Source organism: Enhydra lutris, unplaced genomic scaffold, assembly GCF_002288905.1.
Source record: "Enhydra lutris kenyoni isolate GAN:26980312 unplaced genomic scaffold, ASM228890v2 scaffoldscaffold45, whole genome shotgun sequence".
Classification (NCBI taxonomy): Eukaryota; Metazoa; Chordata; class Mammalia; order Carnivora; family Mustelidae; genus Enhydra; species Enhydra lutris.
In genome coordinates this window covers 889,328-910,813 of record NW_019154129.1, presented here as the reverse complement: position 1 = coordinate 910,813, position 21,486 = coordinate 889,328, and the positions used below count along the sequence as shown (strand labels likewise).

Genomic DNA, 21,486 nt, shown 5'->3' with positions numbered 1-21,486 from the left:
AATAGACAAAATAAAGCTTTTAGTGCTAGACTAAGGGGTTTTTGTGGGCCAAGTCTGCCCTGCCCACTTGTTTTTGTAAATAAAGTTTTATTATTGTTACTGGAACATAACCAGCCACATCCATTTGTTTATACATGGCCTATGATTGCTTTCCAGCTACAACAGCAGATTTGAGTAGTTACAGCAGTGACCTATGACCCACATCACCTAAAATATGTTTATTTATGCATCTAGCAAGTACTCAGCGTCCACGACGTGCCAGGACCTGGTCTTAGTACTGGGAATATATCCGTGGACAAAACAGACGCACATTTCTACCCTTGTAGCTTCAACTACCCTTCAGCCACCCTTGCTAGTTGAATCTCAGATTTCGATGCTTCTGGGCACCAGGCAGATCACATAAACGACAACCTGGGTGGTACAGATGCCATTTGAGGGGTCAGCTACTAATTTGTTGTAGCTCATTTTTTTTTTTCCTTAAAGAGACTTTTTTTTTTTTTTTAAGACTTTATTTATTTGAGAGCAAGCACGTGCAGGGGGAACAGCAGGGAGAGATAGAAGCAGGCTTCACGCTGAGTAAGGAGCCTGATGCTGGACTCGATCCCAGGATCCTGGGATCATGACCTGAGCGAAAGCAGCTGCTTAACCAACTGAGCCACCTGTGCGCCCCTGTCATAGCTCATTTTTATCCTGTAGGGATATGGGCCATTTTTGGCACATCATTTGTGAAGAAGCAAGAAATCAGGTTTTTCACATGAATGAAAGTTTTTTACCTGTTGACAACTAATTAGAGAAAAAAAAAAGTGTTAAAGCGCTTTGTGGGCCAAACAAAATGGATCCGTGGCTGGGTTCACCCCCAAGCTGCCTACCTACAGCCTCTGGCTTAGAAGTAGAACGTGGACTGTTCGGTATTTAGTGAGTGGAGGTGTCTGGAGTCCCCTTGGCCTTAAGTGTCCCTCTCTAAGGGGAGAAGGATGACTTCCCTGCCTCATGGAAAGTGTTTAAGTCCCCTCATTTTATTAAAAACAGAAACAAAAGAAATGCGGCTTACAATTTGTACCACTAGGTGGCAGCAGATGATAACAAGTTAAAGTGCTCTGGGACCAGCCACCTCTGTGCCTGATTAACAAACGTTTATTTAGTGTTCGCTCCTGAGGAGTGGGACGCTAATAACACCATCTGTCCTTTTCTCCCCAGGAAAGCTTGTGTATGAGCGCATCTTCTCCATGTGTGTGGATAACCACAGCGTCTTACCAGGTAATGTCAGAGCTGTTCTACGGATTTTGTTCTGCCCTGGAGTTGTGATTAGAATGTTTCTATCAAGTCAGGATTTACGGAGACTCAGTAGAAGATTTATTTTGTTTTTGGTGTGTTAAAAGTAGAAGAAACAACTTGACAGATTTCTGATCATCTCAGTTTTCTAAAAAAAAAAAAAAAAAATGAGCAGGTTTTCAAATGGCGAGGCTAAGAATTTGGGCAAGTAATTTGAATCCATGAAAATGAAAAGGTACAACTAGATTCAGCTGATTTTTTTTTTTTAAAGATTTTATTTATTTGTCAGAGAGAGCTCACGCGCACAAGTGGGTAGTGTGGCAGGCAGAGGCGGAAAGAGAAGCAGGCTCCCTGCCAAGCAAGGAGCCCGATGCGGGACTTGATCCCAGGACTCTGGGATCATGACCTGAGCCGAAGGCAGTGGCTTAACGGACTGAGCCACCCAGGCGTCCCTCAGCTGATCTTTTATACCAACTTAAATTCCTCCACTGCTTGACATTTTTTCCCTGCATATCTCTCCTGAGAAGCAAATTGCAGAAACCAACTTTATATATACTAAAGAATGATGGCAAAGAAATCAATAACAGATACTTTGCATTTACAGTCTGTGCTTAAGTGATGTGAGCATTAAATTTATTGCCAATCCATTTTAAAATCTCAGGGGGTTATAATGGGACAGCTTGATTATGAATCCCTGTTGTCACATAAATGATGACAATGTCTCTGGCTATGTGGGACTCTCAGCAGTAGCTTCTCTTAGCTCTTGTCCCTCCTTTCAAGTTCCCAGAGCTGCTGTAAGGAAACATTGTCATCCATACAAGTTACAACAATGAGCTTGCCCCCACTGCTCCTGCTCTTGCCAGATGATGGCATTTGCACCGTAACCCATAATTGACCTGTTCATGTACTCATTAACTCTTTTGTCCATCTCTGTATCTGTTATTTTTAAAATGATTTAACACAACTATTTCTCAAAAAAAGACAGGACCCCACAGACCTTTGGGGCTGAAAGAGTCATCTGGCGTCAGATGAGCAAACCCATGGGGGAAGAGCCAAGGACATGCCCGCGGCCCTGTCACCAGCTCATGGGAGCCTTGCTCTTAGGGGAACTCTGTGCCGACCAACTGGCGGTCTGGTCACGTGGGGCACGTGGGATCTGGCCAGTCCAAACGGAGGGTGTGATGTGTGTATAAAAACACTCTGGATTTCAGAGACTTAAAACAAAAGACCATGAAGTATCTCACCGATTTTTAAAATTGATTGCATGTTGAAATGACATTTTGGATGAGTTGGGTTAAATGAAGCATTTTATGAAGATTTCACTTGTTTTATCTCTTTGAACATGGCTCACGCGATATCTCTGTTGGTTGGTGCTGCTCTAGAGACTCCCCTCCACCACATCACATCTGTGATGTTACTAACAGCTCCTCCCACGTCCTAAGGCATCTCAAGATTGGGAGGCAGTGAGCCTGGAGAGGGAGGCAGGGGCCACCTTGAGTGCAGAGGCCTTCTCTGTCAACTTCAAGGATTTGGGAAATCTAGGTGCACCTATTTATGTATTTATTTATTTATTAACAATTTTAAAAAAAAAGATTTTATTTATTTATTTGTCAGAGAGAGAGAGCGAGTACACAAGCAGGCAGAGTGGCAGGCAGAGGCAGAGAGAGAAGGAGGCTCCCTGCTGAGCAAGGAGCCTGATGCGGGACCTGAACCCAGGGTCCTGGGATCATGACCAGAGCCAAAGGCAGCGGCTTAACCGACTGAGCCATCCAGGCACCCCCTAGGTGCACCTGTTTAATTTAAGCTTGCCAACTTGTGTGCCATAAAGTAAGCATATGCTCGCCTATAAGCAGAATTAAACCCAAATAGATGTTTTTTTGTGGCTACAACAGTATTGGTTTTTATTTTTATCTTTATTTTTATTTTTTGTAAGATTTTATTTATCCATTTGTCAGAGAGGGAGAGCACGAGGGAGAGCACAAGCAGCGGGAGGGGCAGAGGGAGAAGCAGTCTCCCCACTGAGCAAGGAGCCCAATGTGGGACTCGATCCCAGGACCCTGGGATCATGACCCGAGCTGAAGGCAGATGCTTAACTGACTGAGCCACCCAGGCAGTATTGTTTTTTAAAGATTTTATTTTTAAGTCATCTCTACATCCAATATGGGTCTAGAACTCCTAACCCTAATAAGATCAAGAGTCACATGCTCCACTGAGTGAGCCAGCCAGATGCCCCTCCAACAGCATTTCCCACCCCCAAATATTTATTTAAGAGAGTGGGGCACAGGAAGAGGAAGAAGCGGGGAGAGAGAGAGAGAAAATCTCAAGCAGACTCCCTACTGAGCTCGGAGCCTGACTTGGGGCTTGATCTCATGACCCTGAGACCATGACCTGAGCTGAAATCAGGAGTCAGTTGCCCAACCAACTGAGCCACCCAGGTGCCCCTCCAACAGCATTTTAAAATTGCTTTTTAATACACAATCTACTACTTCCTACTGTTGTGTACCAAACCACATAAGAGTATTTGTTACCTGTCTAATCCCCAGGGGCCTTCGAGTTTACATCTCCTGCAATAACTTTCCTTCCTCCTAATTTTCACTAAATATACAAACAATATTTTAGAGCCAACTAAGGAAAAATTACTAACAGCCTCCTACTTAAACTATGAAAGTTCAAGATAAAAGACTATTTTCATATTCATTTCCAGTCCTTGTCTAAATTTATTAATTAGCACTTTTCTCACAGAAACTCTTCCTTCCCCGATACCTTTTTTTTTTTTTTTTACCTTGAGCGATGCAAATCGGGCTTTTGTTTTTCTTGAAAATAGTTTCCTATTTTTTTTTTTCTTTCAGTGAAAGTCTACGTCTGCACGTAGTGTTTTCTGGTTCCAAGAACCTGAGGGGGAAAAGGGCAAATTTCTCTCAGAAATGTCAGAGATTTGGGGGGATGTCTCTTAACAATAATTATGAAGAAAGCTTTTGAAATCCACTGTGTGGAATTCTGCCGGAAGAGATTATGTACAGAGGGGAATCTGGTGGCATGTGTGCTCATTCTTTCCAGTTGAATCAAGTTCTGACTGCTGAATTTAATTTTTGAGCCCTTCACCTTCAGGAATTTGAACTGAAGCGTACAGACCTATTTGATGAGTTTAGAAGGATACGGGTGCCCTTTGGGGTCGTGAACAGGACATACTACTGTATGTGGTAGTTTTTCCCCTACCATCTCTTAATCCAGCATATGTGTGCAGAGACGATCCACTCTAAGCAATAAAGTAATTTCATTTCCATCTTAGGAGAGAGAACTTGGGTTTGTTGTGTCGTGGCTGTTGTCACCTGTGGGCATTCTGGTCTTCGGTTTCTCCCGGTGGCTGATGGAGGCTGCACCCAGAGAAGCAGCGTCCTTAACTGACCTGGCCTCTGAGGCAAGACCGAGATGACTTCCCTATATGCACTGTTATGTAAAGAGACCTCTCGCTCCTAGGGTGGAGACTTGGCAGAGGAAAGAGAACTAGACTCCCTGGTCTCCTCCCTCCTCCTAAAATATCCACAGAAGTTCAGGGTTGAAAAAATAAGCACCATAAAAGAAAAATAAGTGGGATTAGGAGGAAGAATCTTTGCTTTTTGGTACATTGACGTCTCTGAATTAATTTCCACCTTCTGAATTCATTCTCCATGTAGGTAGCCCATGTGCTAGAGTATAAGTCATGTCCTGTGAGGCCATTCCTCTGCCCAGAGCCCTTCGTTTCTGTTGTGCCTAGAAAAACTCTCCAACTCCTTACCAAGGCTGCAGCCCTGTATGACTTGGTGCATGGTACCTGCTTCTCTCCTTCCTGCTTGCCCCATTGGCTTGCTTTTTTCTTCTTTGACCCCATCCAGAGGTCCTGCCTACCTCAGGACCTTTGCACTTGATGTTTCCTGGAACACATTTCCTCCACATGTAAACATGGCTGTCTCCGTGTTGTAATTCAGGGCTTAGCTCAAATGCCACCTACTGGGACCACCAGAGCCTACTGGGACCACCCTGTCTAATGAAACTGTACCCCCAAAGTCACTGTCAAGTCTCATACTTAGTGGTATGTCTTTCATAGTATGGGCTGTTACTGGATACTACCTCATTTGTTTGCTTGCTTGCTTATACTTTCCAAGGTTCATTATGTTGTTCCCTCCCTGGAATATAAACTTCATGAGCACAGGGGCTGTCTTGTGTATTGTTATCTCTTCAGAGCCTAGAATACTACTTTTAGTCGGTTCTTTAAACATTTGTGTTGAGCAAATGAACCACAGGAATGTAAGATTTATTTTGCTACAGGATTTTAACTAATTTCTATTTTTTGAGTGAGCTCTATGCCCAACGTGGGGGCTTCAGCTCACGACCCCAAGGTGAAGAGTTGGGTGATCTAGTGACCGAACCAGCTGGGCACCCCGCTTTGCTACAAGATTTTAAAGTCTGCCTAACATCGTTTTCTCTTTAATGATCTCCTGAGCTGGAGGGAAAGCCATGTGCCCATTGTTGTATAGCTTGCAGGCGATGTGGACGCCCAGGACAGCTTGCTTTTCTGTGTCCCCAGGGTCTCTCACATCCAGCTGCGGGTTTCAGCGGAAAAGGCTCCTGTCGGGGCTGGTGGGTTATAGCTTACAGTGAGTGATGCCGGCTCTCTTCTGAGTCTCCATTCCCTCATCTGTAAAGTGAAGGGTTTTTTTGTTTCTTTATTTGTTTTTTAAAGATTTTATTTATTTATTTGGCAGACAGAGGTCACAAGTAGGCAGAGAGGCAGACGGGGGGTGAGGGGGAAGCAGGCTCCCCGCTGAGCAGAGAGCCCGATGTGGGGCTCGATCCCAGAACCCTGAGATCATGACCTGAGCCGAAGGCAGAGGCTTAACCCACTGAGCCACCCAGGCGCCCCAAAGCAAGAGGTTTTATTAGATGATCTTAGAGACTTATTTTTGCTTTTAGGTTTCAGGTCCCATGATCCTGTCATATGAAGGGAAATTAATCCCACCCGTCCTTTTTCCACAAAGCAGGATTGACAAATGAATTTAAGAATAACCCTTATCTTTTCCTGTCTGGATCTCTTGGAACTTGAAAAAAAAAAAAAAAAGAAAGAAAAGAAAAAGCAGTTACTTTTAAGTGGGTGGGTTTAGGGCAGGAAAGGGGAAATGGTAATTTCCCTTCCCTTTGGACCTGGCCAGTGAGTAGTTCTTGAATGAATGAAACCTTCTGTAACATCCAAAAATAAATCCTTGAGATTGCACTTCCAAATTATCTGCAGTTGTGATTAGTGACTGTTCTCTGCTAGGAGGTACCTGGAGGTTTATCTCTTTGCTGATTCCATCGGAATTTCGATCACTTTAATCATGTACCACCAAGTTGCAGAAAGCAGAATTAGGGACGAAAGATGACTGTGCACAGCAGTGATGACGGCAGTGAGGAGGGCAGCAAAAGCTAGAACTCGTTGGTTGTCTCCTCAAGTGATTAACGTCTCCCCCTTTGATTGATTTTTTTTTTTTTAATTTTAAGTAAACTGTGCCATACCTCGCTGTGGGGATGGCCGCATGCCCAGCAGAAAAGGGACGGGTCCGTTAATGAAGAGGAAGAGAACAGATAATGGGGGAAACTGGCAGTTTTGCCACAAGATGACTCATGTGTTGGAAGGAGTATCAAGCTGGTGGCCTGACTGAGAGTTTTCCACCGCAGGGCTTTGATTTACCTGGCCCAGGTGATATTTAGAGTACAAGCTCGGATCACATGTCAGGTGACACTTGCAGGTTTCCGAAGCATCTGGAATTCCCAACGGTATGGTTTAGTTCTGGTGGGTGTACCAAGAATCTCGGGGTTGTGTGAGAGGCTGTAGCGCTGGACTGCCTGGGTTGAATCGCAGCTCTGACTTTTGCTTGCTGTGTGCCCTAGCCATCTCTGTGCCTTGGTCTCTGCATCTGTCACAGTAAAATAAAGCTCAGGTCCTGATCTCAGGGTCCTGGGATGGAGTCCTGCACTGGTCTTCCCACTCAGCTGGGAGTCTGCTTCTCCCTCTCCGTTTCCCTCTGCCCTTCCCTGCATACCCCCATCCCCCACCCGTGCTCTCTCTTTCGTTAATAAATAAGTAAAATCTTAAAAAGAAGAAAAGTAGGTACTGTGGAGGGATGTTGTGGACATGAGGTGAATTACCTGTTTCCTAATAATATTTGGAAGGAAAGATCTAAAAGAACTGAGGAGGCCACCCCTTCTTGTCCACTGAAACGTTCTCCTGTCTCAGGGCCCGGAGCAGCTGGACCAGACCCTGATGGATACTGTTTTTGCGTTTCAGATCACTTCTCTCCAGAGAATGTCAATGACACGGCCAAAGAAACGTGCTTAAATTGGTTTTTCAAGGTTGCTTCCATCAGGGAACTCATTCCAAGATTGTATCCTTTTTTTGTCTTTGATGATTTTAAAGATAGGCTGAAAGAGTTGCACCATTAATAGGAGCCATGTGATGGGACGCCCTGAAATTCCTGTTAAAAATTTGGTCCCGTTACGGTTGCTAGCCTGAGAATCCAGGGCCAGCCATGCTGTCGGAGCCTTTGGACTGCACTCTCCCCAAATAGTGTTCTGTTTTTTGCTTTGAATATGATGCCATGTACCAGACTTTTGTTTCCCAGAGGAACATTCCCACATTAATTCTCTCAATTAAAATGCTTCATCTTTATGTGTTTTCTCTGGTTCCCGAAACTTGAAAGGAACAGGGTCAGGCTTCTCTGCACAGATGCCAGTTCTGGAGAACAGAGAGTTTGACTTACACACAAATGAATCTTGGTTATCTAAAGTTGTTCTTTCCCCATAAAGCCTCGAGGGGAGATGCTCAAAATGTAATTTAACCTGTAGCATGCAACCGTGAATCAGCATGTAATTTTTTCCCCCAAAATGTATTTTCAGTAAGTATGAAGCCTTGAGAACCAGCTATGGAAACCACGAGCTGTTAGCTAATGCAATTCTCTGGGCTGCTGAGAGCCATCGTGGGCCCACCATCCTGAAGTCCTGCTAAGTCCTGCTCATGAGTGGTCTAGCCTTTTTGCCACAGGGAACAGGCCGTCTGGAAAACGTCTTCCTTAACAGGATGTTTTTGTAGTTACGTGGAAGCATCCATCCTGAAGTGTAACAAGTTCCTCTCCAAGACGTAAGGCTCCTCTTCAGTGTCTAGAACCGTAACATTTCCAGGGAATCTCCCACACACACTAGTGACAGTGTAATAGCGACTGTCACTCACTAGGTACTTAGCATGTAGCAGACCTGGGGCCAAGCCCCTTCTGTGCATTTTCTCCTCTGATCTAAATGGACACTTGATAAGGTAGAGATACTGTTCTCCTTCCTAGTTGATGGAGAAGAAAACTCAAGCCAGGAGAAGGTGGTTGAATGGTTCATGGAAGAATACTCACTCTGCCTTTAGTAGCTCTGTCGTCTTGGCAAGTTACTAAGCATCTCTGACCCTCCGTCTCCTCCTCTGTGAATGGGTCCATAAAAAGAGGTCGGTGGGGATTTGGCGAGAGCAGGGCCTGGCGCACAGTGGGCCCACCCTCTGTATTTGCTAATGCTGCTGAAGATGGTGATAAAGATGCCGTCAGCCGCAAAAGCCTTTGCCCCAGAGCCCCATGTTGCTCTGGGTTACCTTGGGCCTTGTTTTGAGGGTAGCTTCCAGGACTGGGAGAAACCAGATCTGTTCTCTGCAGAGCTGACAGAACACCAGGTCATATCGAGTGGCCCATAGATGATAAGCTCCCTAAAACCAGGGACCAGCTTCTCCTGCTTCATAGTGAAGTAGTTTTATTGGGTTTAGAATGTGTACCAAATATATTTGATTTGGATCTAAGGGTGCCTGGGGTAGTTTTTAGGGATAACATCGGTGCTAAAGAAATTATTTTGCCTCAGTATTTGGGAAGGCAATGCCCGAGGCAGAGGGAGGTCCCGTGTTGCAGAAGTAAACCAGTCCCGATTGACATTGATGGGGAAGGCTGATGCCAGCCTTAGGTGGCAGGAGTTGGGTGCTAGGAGGGAGTGGGGCAGAGGACAGGCAGTGCCAAAGGGATACAGACACGGTGAGAACATTGAGAAGATCAAGGAGTGATCAGCGGGTGGAAAATAATGGGGGGGAGAAACTGTTACATTAACAAAATAAATGTCACCTCAGATGGGCAAAAAAGAAAAGATGAGATTCCAGCCCTGAGGAAATGGTAGAGATGACAGAAGGCACTCAATGAATGAATGGTGTCTGGAGAGAAAGATCGTCGTTACATTTGCCTTAGAAGAACGCAAACATTGGCCTTGGTTTGTCTCTGAAACGTGGTTCTCTTTGCCCCCCCCCCCCCCCCCCCCCCCCCCCCGCCGCCAACTGGCGTTGAGGAAGGGTGTCTTTATGTTAAAAATGAAAGAACAGAGAGTTCTCCCATGGGGTGTAACGCTGCCCTCTTTTTGTTCCTCACAGGGGGATTTCGGAGTGTCTGCCCCGGCTGACGTGCATGATTCGCGGGATCGGAGACCCGCTGGTATCCGTGTACGCCAGGGCCTATCTGTGCCGGGTGAGCCGCGTCCCCTTCCCCAGCCGCTCACCAGTCACTCCAAGAAGGACTTCATTAGCTGCTAATTTTAGAACACGGCTCTTCCACGGAAAGGAGAGCTGTAGGATTTCTTTTAAAAATTAATTTTAAAGTAGACCCACTTACCGGCACTCTAAATAGGGGGCGTCTAAGGTCATCTCCTTACAAATGAACTGGTTTTCAGAATTAATTGTTTCTGCACTTCTTGCTGGGAGGAAGGCTCCCAAGGCCTGTTGGCTGATAGGCTGCTTTTCATTGACTCGAAAGCGGCTTTCCCTTTGTCTTGGATCGGCTCGTTTTGTTAGTTTCTCTAGTTGGCGCAGGGTGCGAGTTGGTGGGGGGCTGTGGGGCAGGGCCAGGGGCCGCTTTGGTGACAGGCATTGGGGTCCATGCAGCCTAGCCACAGAGGGCTCCCTGCTTCTCTCTGCACCTACCCTCACGGGGAGGGGGTCCCAGTTGTAAATCACTTCGCCTTTTTCCGTCTCAAAGCACTGTGAAGCTTCTACACCAGACTTCTTCATTTGTGAAAAATGCAACCCATGGAGAGTTTCTGGTTAATTTTTCTGCAACTCCCATGGGGGCTCTGCCGCCATCCACTGGCTCTGGAGTCCTCCTTGCTAGTCCCGTCAGGATTCTTCACGTTGAAGGAGGGCTTAATGCCCCTGTTTTGTGGGGTCCGGATGAACAGCAGACTTCCTTGAGGACAAAGCTGCGGGTCCCCCCACCCCAGCTCTTGCCGGTGATCATATTTGTAAATGAGAAGGCGAGAACCGGTAGCCTTTGATTGACTTTTACGTGACATCTAGCAAGTGACACCAGCCCTGTGGTCTCAAGTGTCACAAAGAAATGAGTCACTGCACTCAGAATGAATAGCAAACATCCTTGTGAAGGACACTTTTTATAGCTCCTTTGGTTCCTGATGCCTGGAAGGAAAGAAAAAGCTTTTCACTCGAGGGCAGCTTGCTCCCCGATGGTGACAGAGGCCAGAGTGTGTATGCCCTGCCATCTGCTTGAAACTTGGGGTGGGGTTTTCATACAGGAATACCAGGTATGTTTCCTAGAGCTTCAGGTTTGGAATATATTGAAGCTTGAATACTCTTTCCGAGTCCGTGTTTGCCGTAGTCCTACTGTGTGCAGAACACCGTTGGGTCCTTCAGGGGGAGGGGGGAGACGCAAGGATATTGTCATTTTGCGTATTTGTGTTCTACTGCCTTTCCCCTCATCAGACACAGCACATTATTCAAACTTCCCAGTTGGATACTAGAGTCGTAAAGACTTAGAGTCACAGTGTTTATTGATGAGGATGATTCTGGTTACTAAAGAGAAATAAAAAATGTGGAAATAAGCATTCCCTGCAAACCATGTTCAGTTGTAAAGTTGGAAGTAAGTGGCACAGGTTAGGGAAAAGATGTTTCTGGCATATAAAATGGCACATGGCAACTTTAAACTTCAGTGACAATGATCCCATGCCAGGAGGGCTGTTGATAAAACGCACCGTCTCTGAAAATCATTTTTGACAGCCTAGGCTTTACATCGGTTCCCCAGGTTGGGCAGCTACCAAGTCTTCTGACACAGAAGAAGAGGCAGTCTGTGAATCCTTTCAGCTGCAAGCGGCAAAAACCCAGCTCATACTATTTTAAGCAAAAAGGAGGGTTTATTGGCTCGTGTGTCTGAAGAGTCCAAGGGTAGCACAGGCATGGCTAGATCCTGGGTCTTCAGACTGTTGTCAAGCATTGTCCTCTCCCTCATCACTCAGCTCTGCTTTCCTCCGGGTTGACTTCACTTTATTCAGCAGCTCCGGGCCCCCATCCTCCTAACTGAACCCCAGTGGAAAGAGAACCTTAGATAGGCCAGTCAGAGTCTCAGAGCTCTAGCCAGACCGTCTTGGGTCCCCTGTCCATCCACAGACTGTGGCCAGGGGATGTGATAGGCCTCCTGAGCCGGCCTGGGTCACGTGCTCAGCCTTGGACCTCAGGGTTGGGGGGACAGCCAGCACCTACCCAGATCTCACGTTCTGAGGGAGGTTTGCTTCCCCAAAGACAAATCCAACTCGCTGATACCAGAAATAGGAAATGCCTGCCAGGCAGGCGGAAACAGCAGATGGAAATCATGAGCCACTACCCTTGCTACTCTGGGTAGAAATCTTTTAGACCCAAGCAGATTTCTAAGCTGCTCATTTGTCTTGATGGAGAGAAGTAAACAAAACACAGAAAAGCGGTGAATGGGCAGGGCGTGGGGGGAGCTCGAAGCTGTTTATTCAAGGAAAGTATGATTAACTCCATTGCTAAGTCACAGCCTCTTCAGCATATCACCGCTGCTTGTCCACTGGGCCTGCTTTGGCTGTCGCCTAACAGATAATTATTGCCTTTTGTATGATATGATTAAGTGGAAGGAAAGACAAGAGAACACAGTAGAACTGTGTTCTGACATTTGTTGTTGTTGTTTTTTTTTTTTTTTTAAATCTACTGCTTGTCCTTGAAAGTATCCTCAATAGCCATGGAACTGTCCTTGGAATTGAGCTCCCCAATGGATCTCGCATAATTCTTCTCAAACGAATTCTTCACAGTCTGTAAAAAGAAAAAAAAAACCCGTCATTATTGTTAATCTTCATGACCTCGAGTAGGGGGAGCTGAGTGGCAGGAATCTGTCCCTGTTTGAAGAAACCAGGTCCCAGAGAAGCCCCTTCTCCTAGAAAGTTGCTTTTGTGCTAAAGCAGCAATTTGAAATTGAGGTGTATCTGAGGGGCTCAGTTTAAGGAACATGATGCTTTTGGTTTGTTTTGAACACATGAAACCCATGAATTCCCCTCCATAGCTCATACCTTCATTTTTCCATCCACCCCCAGGGGTCTGGCTGCCTGCTCTATGATTAGCACAATTTTTCAGCTGGAATGTTATAGTCTGTTGTTTATTTTTTATTTTTTTAAAGATTTTATTTATTAGACAGAGATCACAACTGGGCAGAGAGGCAGGCAGAGAGGGGGCGGGAAGCAGACTCCCCGCTGAGCAGAGAGCCCGATGCGGTCCTGGATCCCAGGACCCTGAGATCATAACCTGAGCCAAAGGCCGAGGCTTAACCCTCTGAGCCACCCAGGCGCCCCTACGGTCTGTTTTTTAAACAGTGAATGCCTGAGCCAGCGGGTTATAGCATTCTTATGCTTCATGCTCATCTTATATAAAATTGCTTAAAATACATTAAAAACTTGTCTGCTTCCATGACTGCCCAGAGAAGAGGAGACTCTGTATATTTTGACAATGCACTGGTGAAGTCCCTGCTGACTCTCTTCTGTACCAGTCTTTTTTGCTTCATCTAATAAAAGTGCAGCCACGTGTCTATCTTTTTTTTTTTTTTTTTGAGGACAAGAGAATACTGTATACACAGTCTTGAGAGTACGTTCCTCCTTTGTGCGTATTGATTTGTCCTCTTGGTCATCTGTTCAGAAATACATGCGCTACCTTTGGGAAATTGCAAAGATGATTACTGCAAATGTTGCCTTTTTTTTTTTTTTTTTTTTTCATTAAAAATAGCTTTTGTGGTTTTTCTTATAAAAGCATCCACGCTTCTTAAATAAGGAAACAGACAAGGAAAGAGAATAAGAACTTTCTGGACTTCTCTATGCCTACGTGTGTTTTTCATTTGTAACCATGGCATCCTACCGTTTTCCCATAGTCAAAGTAGTTTCTTTTGTTTGGCTCCAGGTGGGAATGGAAGTGGCTCCCCATCTCAAAGAAAGCCTGAATAAGAACTTTTTTGACTTCCTCCTCACGTTCAAACAGGTGAGAGAACGCTGGCAGAACGGCTAATGGATAGAACGGTTTCGTGATCATGAGTTCACAGAACCCAGTTAGATTTCCGAGTTGAGATCGCCTTCAAGCTCTTTAAATGCATAAGCCCTTGAAAATGACACTGGAGTCTGTTACAGACAATTAAAATGTGTTGATTGTACTGAGCAAGCAGAGAGAATTAATATGCATGTGTTAACAGGAAACGTCTCCAGCGGATCAGCCCCTTTTCCTCGCATCTGCTGGCTCCATTTTTATCGGATTATTTCTCTGTACAGTGCACATTCCCAAAACAGCTCAGCTCGGTGACATGGGAAACGTTCTCTGTGGTTTTTTTCCCTAGTTTAAAAAAACAAAACAAAACAAAAACTTAAGAAACCAGGCAGTTTCTCTCGGGGCCATCTGATAGCTTACAAGTACGCATCATCTGGGAGTTACGTGCTTTTCGTTTATTATTATTCCTTTCTTTTTCTGAGTGTTTCTTTGGTCTCCTGCAGATTCATGGGGATACGGTCCAGAACCAGCTGGTGCTTCAGGGCGTGGAGCTGCCGTCCTACCTGCCCCTGTATTCGCCCGCCATGGACTGGATCTTCCAGTGCATCTCCTACCACGCCCCTGAGGTAACGGCCACATGCGGTCAGCGTGAAGTTCACGCAGAGGAGAGATGCCAGGGCTCCCCTCTCTTCCATATTATGTCACAGTGACCTGTCTGCCAGTGTGCCTGGTCATGTTAGTGGGGTCTTTCCGTCACAGCGACAGCCACACCAAGGCCAGCCAGCTGTACCATAGTCTCACCGCCGTGGCTGGCGCCGTGCACAGCGCCTTTCCATGACTGTCTGGGTAACAGCTTCGGGAGGGGGGCTCTGCGAGGCCAGAGAGACTCCTCTGACGGGTCACAGAGCTCGAAGGTGGGGGTGACAGGACGCACACTGTGTGGTGTGGCTCCAGGGCCGGTGGGTTTCATCGCCTTTTTACTCACCTTCCTGCCCTCCTCTCGTGTTGGTGATAATCTGAGAAGTCGGTAGAGCAGGTCATAGTTTCCCTGTTGTGCAGAAGGAAAGTGACACTCAGATGTGTGATTGCGTTGATAAGATTTTTTCCTGTTCTTTTTTAAGATTTTTTATTTATTTGAGAGAAAGAGAACACAAGCAGGGGGAGGGAGAGGGAGAAGCAGGCTTCCTGCTGAGCAGGGAGCCCCAACACAGGGCTCAGTCCCAGGACCCTGAAAGCATGACCTGAGCTGAAGGCAGACACTTAACTGACTGAACCACCCAGGTGCGTGCGCTCTCTCTCTCTCTCTCTCTCTCTCTCTCTTTTGGTCTAATTGAAGCATTGTTAGGAATTAAAGTACAATCGGAATCAAAGCGGAATACCTTTTCCTTACCCAATACTGAGATGTAGAACACCAGTTCCACCTGGCATAATACTCACTGTGACAGATGAACCTTCTTCAACAGATGCTTCAGAATTTATTCTTCGGGGAGGAGGGAAAGGGGTCTTGCTCCAAAACAAGGTGGCACAGTGCAGAGCGAAATTCAAGTACACCTGCCTTTTCCCAGAAGCTGCAAACTTAATCACACCCTAAAGAAAGAGGAAAAAGGACATGACTTTGACTCAGCACCCCCACTTTTAAGACTGTCACGTAGACGTGCTTGGACAGGTGCAGAAGGATGCGTGCATGCACACACATAGACAGATAAGTGGGTTCGGGCTGGTCCAGCATCAGAAACCAGCATCACACGGGGATCGGGTCAGAATCCATATAGAGTCAGTGGCCTGTCACGGGGCCCACTTCCAGTGATGGAGGACCACGAGGAAGATCTGTTCATATGGACATAAGGGTGCTCACAATAAATGGTGAGTCACAAAGGGAGGTTACACGCCTTGCTGTGTGTGTCCTCAGCGGTGGCATGGCCTAGTGTTCAGGTTTGGGCCCTGGAGTCGGAGGGCCTGGGTTCGAATCCCAGATCCATTGCTTACAGCTGTCAGGACAGAAGCACAGGCAGGTCCCTAACCACTCTGAGCCTGTTTTCTTCATCTGTGAAACGGGAGCATTAATTCTCTTTTTTGGTTTTTCGGACGGATTACATAGGAGGACCCGTTTGCGTTGTTTGGTCGAGTGCCCCACACGTAGCATGGGGGTGTTTGTTGCGTTGGCGGGATCGCAAACACGGTGTTTGTATCTGTGTGTGAGAACTGGGGAGGAGGGGTGTCAGAATATCACTGGAAGGTGAGATTTTGCCTCATCTTAACTTACTTTTCTTGGCCTACTGTTGCTTTCTAACTTTTCTGCCAAATGTAATGGATTCCCTACATTTTCGTTTCCCCAAATCCTAAAGTATGAAGGGAAAAATTAGGGGCATCTTGAATTTCAGATGACCTTCCCCCCTCCCCCGCCCAACCATTAAGTTGATTTTAAATCAAGTCGGTGTGAATGGAAGGTTGTTTGAAAGGCTGCGGTGTCTGAAGGAGTCTTAGCAACCACACGGTGGCCCAGGTGGCCCAGGTTCCAGGGAGAGGGAGCACGAACCGGAGTGTGGAGAGCCCCCTATCTGTTCAGCCGAATGAAACGTAAGAGCAGGGTTGACATGTTTGAAAATGGGAACACTTAAGTTCTTTTCCCCTTATTTTAACAAAAGGCCAAATCAAATTAAAACAAAAGGTACCCATCATAAGGCATTCTTCCTTTTATTTTAAGCACCAGGAGTCTCAAAGGATGGCAGAAGCTGGGAATAGAGCTTTCCCAGGGAGTAAAGCTCTAGGAAATCATTACCACGCCAGAAGAAGTGATTAAAAAAATTAGGTCACCTGAATAATAATAAACTCTGATTCTTGGGGCACTTAAATAAGGACCTTGCAGCATCTCATTTAAAAAATGTTAATCATTTTCAAAATGCAGACGAATCAATGTCCAGGTGGAAGGTGGTGTTGAAGATGCTGGTGTCTGATGCCTAAAAACTCTCTCGGAGTGGCTGGAATGTGTCACCTGGGGAGTTAGGCCACGCCTCCAAAGCAGGGGATGGTCTGTTTGGCAGTGGCTGGTGGTAAGGTATAGGACAGGCAGGCAAGATGGGGGAAAGGAGAAAAGCCTTCAGCTACCAAGATCTGTCATACGAAATTTCAGATTGAAATTGAAATCCCAAATTCCAAAAAAAAAAAAAAAATCAAGGAGCGATTATTCAGAAAGGCTTTTTTGTTGTTTGAAGATAGGATTTTTTTCCGCCCATATACGACAAAAATAAAATAACGATAGGTAAAAAAACAGATTTATGCCCTCAAATCCAGGCACATTCTGCAGAGATAAAAAAGTAACCATTTCACAAGATCGGCTTTTGGGCAATGAAAACAAATCCTTCTCAGCATTTTCAGCAGCTTTTCATTTGTTGGGGGTGGCGTGGGAGGTGTAGAAGGAAAAAGGCCTGGTCCAGGACGTGAGTGGCAAGTGCCGTCTGACAGGGAATCCCTCGAGGTCCTTTCCTAAGCAGGAGGTGCAGGTTGTAAATGTCGGCTGAGCAAAGAAGCAGACGCACCAGGAGTGGTGGGAGCGGGCAGTCGGGCAGACCAGGGTTCAGGGGTTCGGACTACGGCTGTGTTGCCTTGGGCTACTTGACGTCTTTTACCACTATAAAATGGGGCTAATAGAACCTTCTAGAAGGGCTGTCGTGCAGTGACCGTCGGGGGTGGCTGCCATCCTTATGTTTGGTCTTCACAGGGACTCACTGAAGTAGATGGGGGTCTGGGCCAACTTGACAGTGAGAAAGCAAGCAGGGGTGAGGTGGGGGAGGGGGAGGGGGACGGAGGGAAGGGACTGAGGCAGGTGAGAGGCATAATGTGGAGACCAAAGCCTTACTGAAGAGAGTGACAAATAAGGCTGGCTGGGTGTGGACCAGCTTCCAGAGGTCATTGAACATAACGTGGTGGAGATCGGGCAGCTCTTGGAGATTTTTGATCAGGAGAATGATTTGAAACAAAAGCGATGCTTTAAGATCAAACTAGCAGAAGCCCACCAGACAGATCAGAAGGAGAAGGGTTGGTAGCTCTGGGGGGAAAAAAATGAGACAGAATGGATAGGAGAGAATTTCCTAATCAGAAAACATTTATTAATAAAAATATATATTCGGGGCACCTGAGTGGCTCAGTCGGTTGACTCTTGACTTTGTCTCAGGTCATGATCTCCGGGTCCTGGGATCAAGCACCACATTGGATGCCATGCTCAGTGGGGAATCTGCTTGGGATTCTCTCTCTGCCTCTCTGCCCCTTGCCCAACTCATGTGCTCACTCTCTTGCTCCCTCCCTCCATATCCCCCTCTGACCCCCCCCAATAAATAATTTGTATTCATATTTAGAAAAGATAGAAAAGTCAAAAGGAGAAAAACAACTACCTAAAATCCTGCCATGTTAACACTTTAGTATGTTTCCATATTATTTCTCTGTCCGCTCTGGCTCTCTCACTCTGTACTTTTGTTTTATAGATGAGGATTTTTGTGTGCATAATTATATGGTACTTTTTCCTCACTTAGCGTTATAATGAGCACCTCTTGTTAAGGAAGTTCTCTGACCCTCAATCATGTCAGGAAGTGTTCAGAGTCAGGTTTGTTGGGTGTGAGGAATGGAGGAGGGAGGTGAGTCAGAGATGCTAAGTTTTAGAGCCCTTCACACAATCACCTTTTGCTGAGGCTCACTGGGTGCCAGGCCCTGTGTGAGTTCCTTTGTTTGGGCCACCTTACTTCGTCCTCCGCTTCCCTAGGCTGGGGACTGTGGTTATCCCCATTTTACAGATGAGGCACCTGAGGCTCACCACTTGCTAAGGTCACACAACTGGAAAGAGTCATAGCCATGTAACCTCGTAGGCGTTAACTCTGAACCCAGCAGATGTGTTCTCTCCACCCCTAAACTCTTTCTTCCTAGATAACTCTTGTTAATGGCTACACTTAAGGAGGGATTTAAGGGCCCTAACGAATTGACTCATGGGACTGTTATCTCATGGGCAAACTATAAGTTGCACTTGAAATGTTCTAAAACGTGAGTAGTCTGGTAATGCCAATCTAAGACTAGCCTTGGCCATTGCTGACTCCCTCTGATGCATATAGGTGTATCATTTTCGTTCATTTGCATTAGGAAAAAAAGTTCCCTGCGAGGGGCGCCTGGGTGGCTCAGTGGGTTAAAGCCTCTGCCTTTGGCTCAGGTCATGATCCCAGGGTCCTGGGATCAAGCCCCACATTGGCCTCTCTGCTCAGCAGGGAGCCTGCTTCCTCCTCTCTCTCTCTCTCTCTCTCTCTCTCTGCCTGCCTCTCTGCCTACTTGTGATCTCTGCCTCTCAAATAAATAAACAAAATCTTAAAAAAAAAAAAAGCCATTTAAAAAGTTCCCAGCGAAAGAGAAATAATACGAAAAACTTAAAACATTTCTCCCTTTTTTTTTTTTTTTTAAAGATTTTATTTATTTATTTGATAGAGCGAGAGACACAAGCAGGCAGAGCAGCAGAGGGAGGGGGAGAAGCAGGCTCCCCACTGAGCAGGGAGCCCAATGTGGGCTCGATCCCAGGACCCTGGGATTATGACCTGAGCCGAAGGCAGTTGCTTAACCAACTGAGCCACCCAGGCGCCCCAACATTTCTCCTTCTAATGCTTAGAGTATAGGATTTATTTTTATTAACACCGAAATATTTTCTTTGAGACTTGAGCATATCCAGTCTGGATGGGAGGGAAGGGGCATATGATTTTGCCCACCCTTTACATGTTTGCTTCATTTAGAAAAAGAGGAAGGAAAATAAGATACACATATCATTTAATTCTTTTTTTTTTTTTTTTTTTTTTTTTTAGTGAAGCAGTACTTGAAAACACTGATTGGAAGGGTACGTAGTAAAAGCAGGAAGACAAATCTGGGAGCGCTCTGAGCTGCATACGAGTTTGCAGTATTAGTTTGGAAAGTGGAAGTATGGGGTCAGCCCAACTTCTTTAGCTTTTCCTATACTTTTTTTTTTTTTAAAGATTTTATTCATTTATTTGACAGACAGAGGTCACAAGTAGGCAGAGAGGCAGGCAGAGAGAGAGGAGGAAGCAGGCTCCCCCCTGAGCAGGAGGCCTAATGGCCTCAGTGGTTTAACCCACTGAGCCACCCAGGTGCCCCAACTTTTCCTATACTTTTGAAGTACATAAATAACCCTCATCTGGGGATAACCTTAAAAATCCAGTAGTTAAATATGGTGGTGGTTATAGAAATCGGTGTATGTTAGTGCACTGTCACAAAGACCTACCCTTCCCTCGCAATAGAGTGAATGGAAAACCTGGTGAAATATCCAGTTAATTGTATTATACCCATGTCACTTTCCTGGCTTTGATAATGCCCTCTAGTTAAATAAGATGTCACCACTGGGGAGAGCTGGGTGATGGGTCCCTAGGACCTCCTGGTATGATTTTTACCATCTTTTATGAGTCTGTAACTGGTTCAAAATTAAAAAAAAAAAATTTTAAAGTCTGTCAGGAGCAATCTGAACACTACCGTTATTGCACATAGGAATTCCTCAGCAGTTAGAAAGAATGAGGACGGAGCGTCCAGGTGGCTCAGTCGTTAAGTGTCTGCCTTCGGCTCAGATCATGATCCCAGCATCCTGGGATCGAGCCCTGCATGGGGCTCCCTGTTCAGCGGGAAGCCTGCTTCTCCCTCTCCCTCTGCTTGTGTTCCCTCCTTCGCTGTCTCTCTCTCTGTCAAATAAATAAATAAAATCTTCAAAAAAAAAAAAAAAAGAATGACGCAGATGCGTTTGTGTAGTTACACGGAAAGAACAAAGCCCATGCTAGATTCTTGAATTAAAAAGGCAAGTTGTGGCCCAATATGTATATGACTGTTCATTTTTGTAAGACAGAAAAACCCAAGCTGGGCTTTTATAAGAAAAGCGATATAGGGGCGCCTGGGTGGCTCAGTGGGTTAAAGCCTCTGCCTTTGGCTCGGGTCATGATCCCGGGGTCCTGGGATCGAGCCCCGAGTCGGGCTCTCTGCTCAGCGGGGAGCCTGCTTCCTCCTCTCTCTCTGCCTGCCTCTCTGCCTACTTGTGATCTCTGTCTGTCAAATAAATAAAAAATCTTTAAAAAAAAAAGAAAAGCGATCTATTCACGGGGTGTAAACAAAGGTCTGGAAAGATAAACACCAAGATGTTGACTCTGGTGATCACTAGGAAGCAGATGTTGGGAGGGAAGGCATTCGCGTTTTACTTAACCGCCTGGCGATAGTGTTTGAGCGTTTTTTTTTTCCATAGTGAGCATTTCTTATTTCTCTAGTTTTTATTTATTCATTTATTTCTATTCTATATATTTTTAAAGGTTTGTTTCTTAGAGAGGGGAGGGAGGGTCGGATGGAGAGAAAGAGAGAGAGAACCTCAAGCTGACTCCGTAGTGAGCACGGAGCCCGACATGGGCCTCCATCCCAGGACCCTGAGGTCATGACCTGAGCCAAAACCAAGAGTTGGACGCTTACCCGACTAAGCCACCTAGGCAACCCAATTTTTATATTTTTTATAAAAAATATATAAATAACTGAAACGTGGAGGCCGTCTGAGATTCCTGCACCTCCCAGTTCTGATTCGTGTATATGGGCTAATATGCTGACCTGCACATTCTTCTGGTTCATCCCAGCCAATAGGCTCGTTCCAATCTCAGTCTGTTTGAACGGATGTTCATCTTGTTCTTGCCAAAGATAATCGATCCTGTCGCTTCTCAGAAAAAAAAAAAAAAAAAGCTATAACCTCTAACAGATGTGTCTAGGGTCCTATCATTTGGCTCCCTGATCACTTAGAGCTATTTCCTATACTCCTGTCTGATGGTAGAGGGTTTTTTTGGTTTTGTTTTAAAGTTACATGTTTGGGTACGGTT

General features: G+C 45.8%; 1 protein-coding gene across 2 annotated transcripts in view; it reads left to right on the top strand.

Annotated features, from left to right (window-relative positions):
- LOC111156031 (chromosome unknown C16orf62 homolog) overlaps positions 1 to 21,486 on the top strand; it is a 116,968-nt gene that overhangs the window by 33,194 nt on the left and 62,288 nt on the right. For both annotated transcript variants that reach the window (XM_022516590.1, XM_022516591.1), the window contains exons 9-14: positions 1,198 to 1,257; positions 7,574 to 7,670; positions 8,375 to 8,422; positions 9,725 to 9,818; positions 13,535 to 13,612; positions 14,116 to 14,238. In XM_022516590.1, the coding sequence (XP_022372298.1) occupies positions 1,198 to 1,257; positions 7,574 to 7,670; positions 8,375 to 8,422; positions 9,725 to 9,818; positions 13,535 to 13,612; positions 14,116 to 14,238 (500 nt within the window). The remainder of the gene's footprint in view (positions 1 to 1,197; positions 1,258 to 7,573; positions 7,671 to 8,374; positions 8,423 to 9,724; positions 9,819 to 13,534; positions 13,613 to 14,115; positions 14,239 to 21,486) is intronic.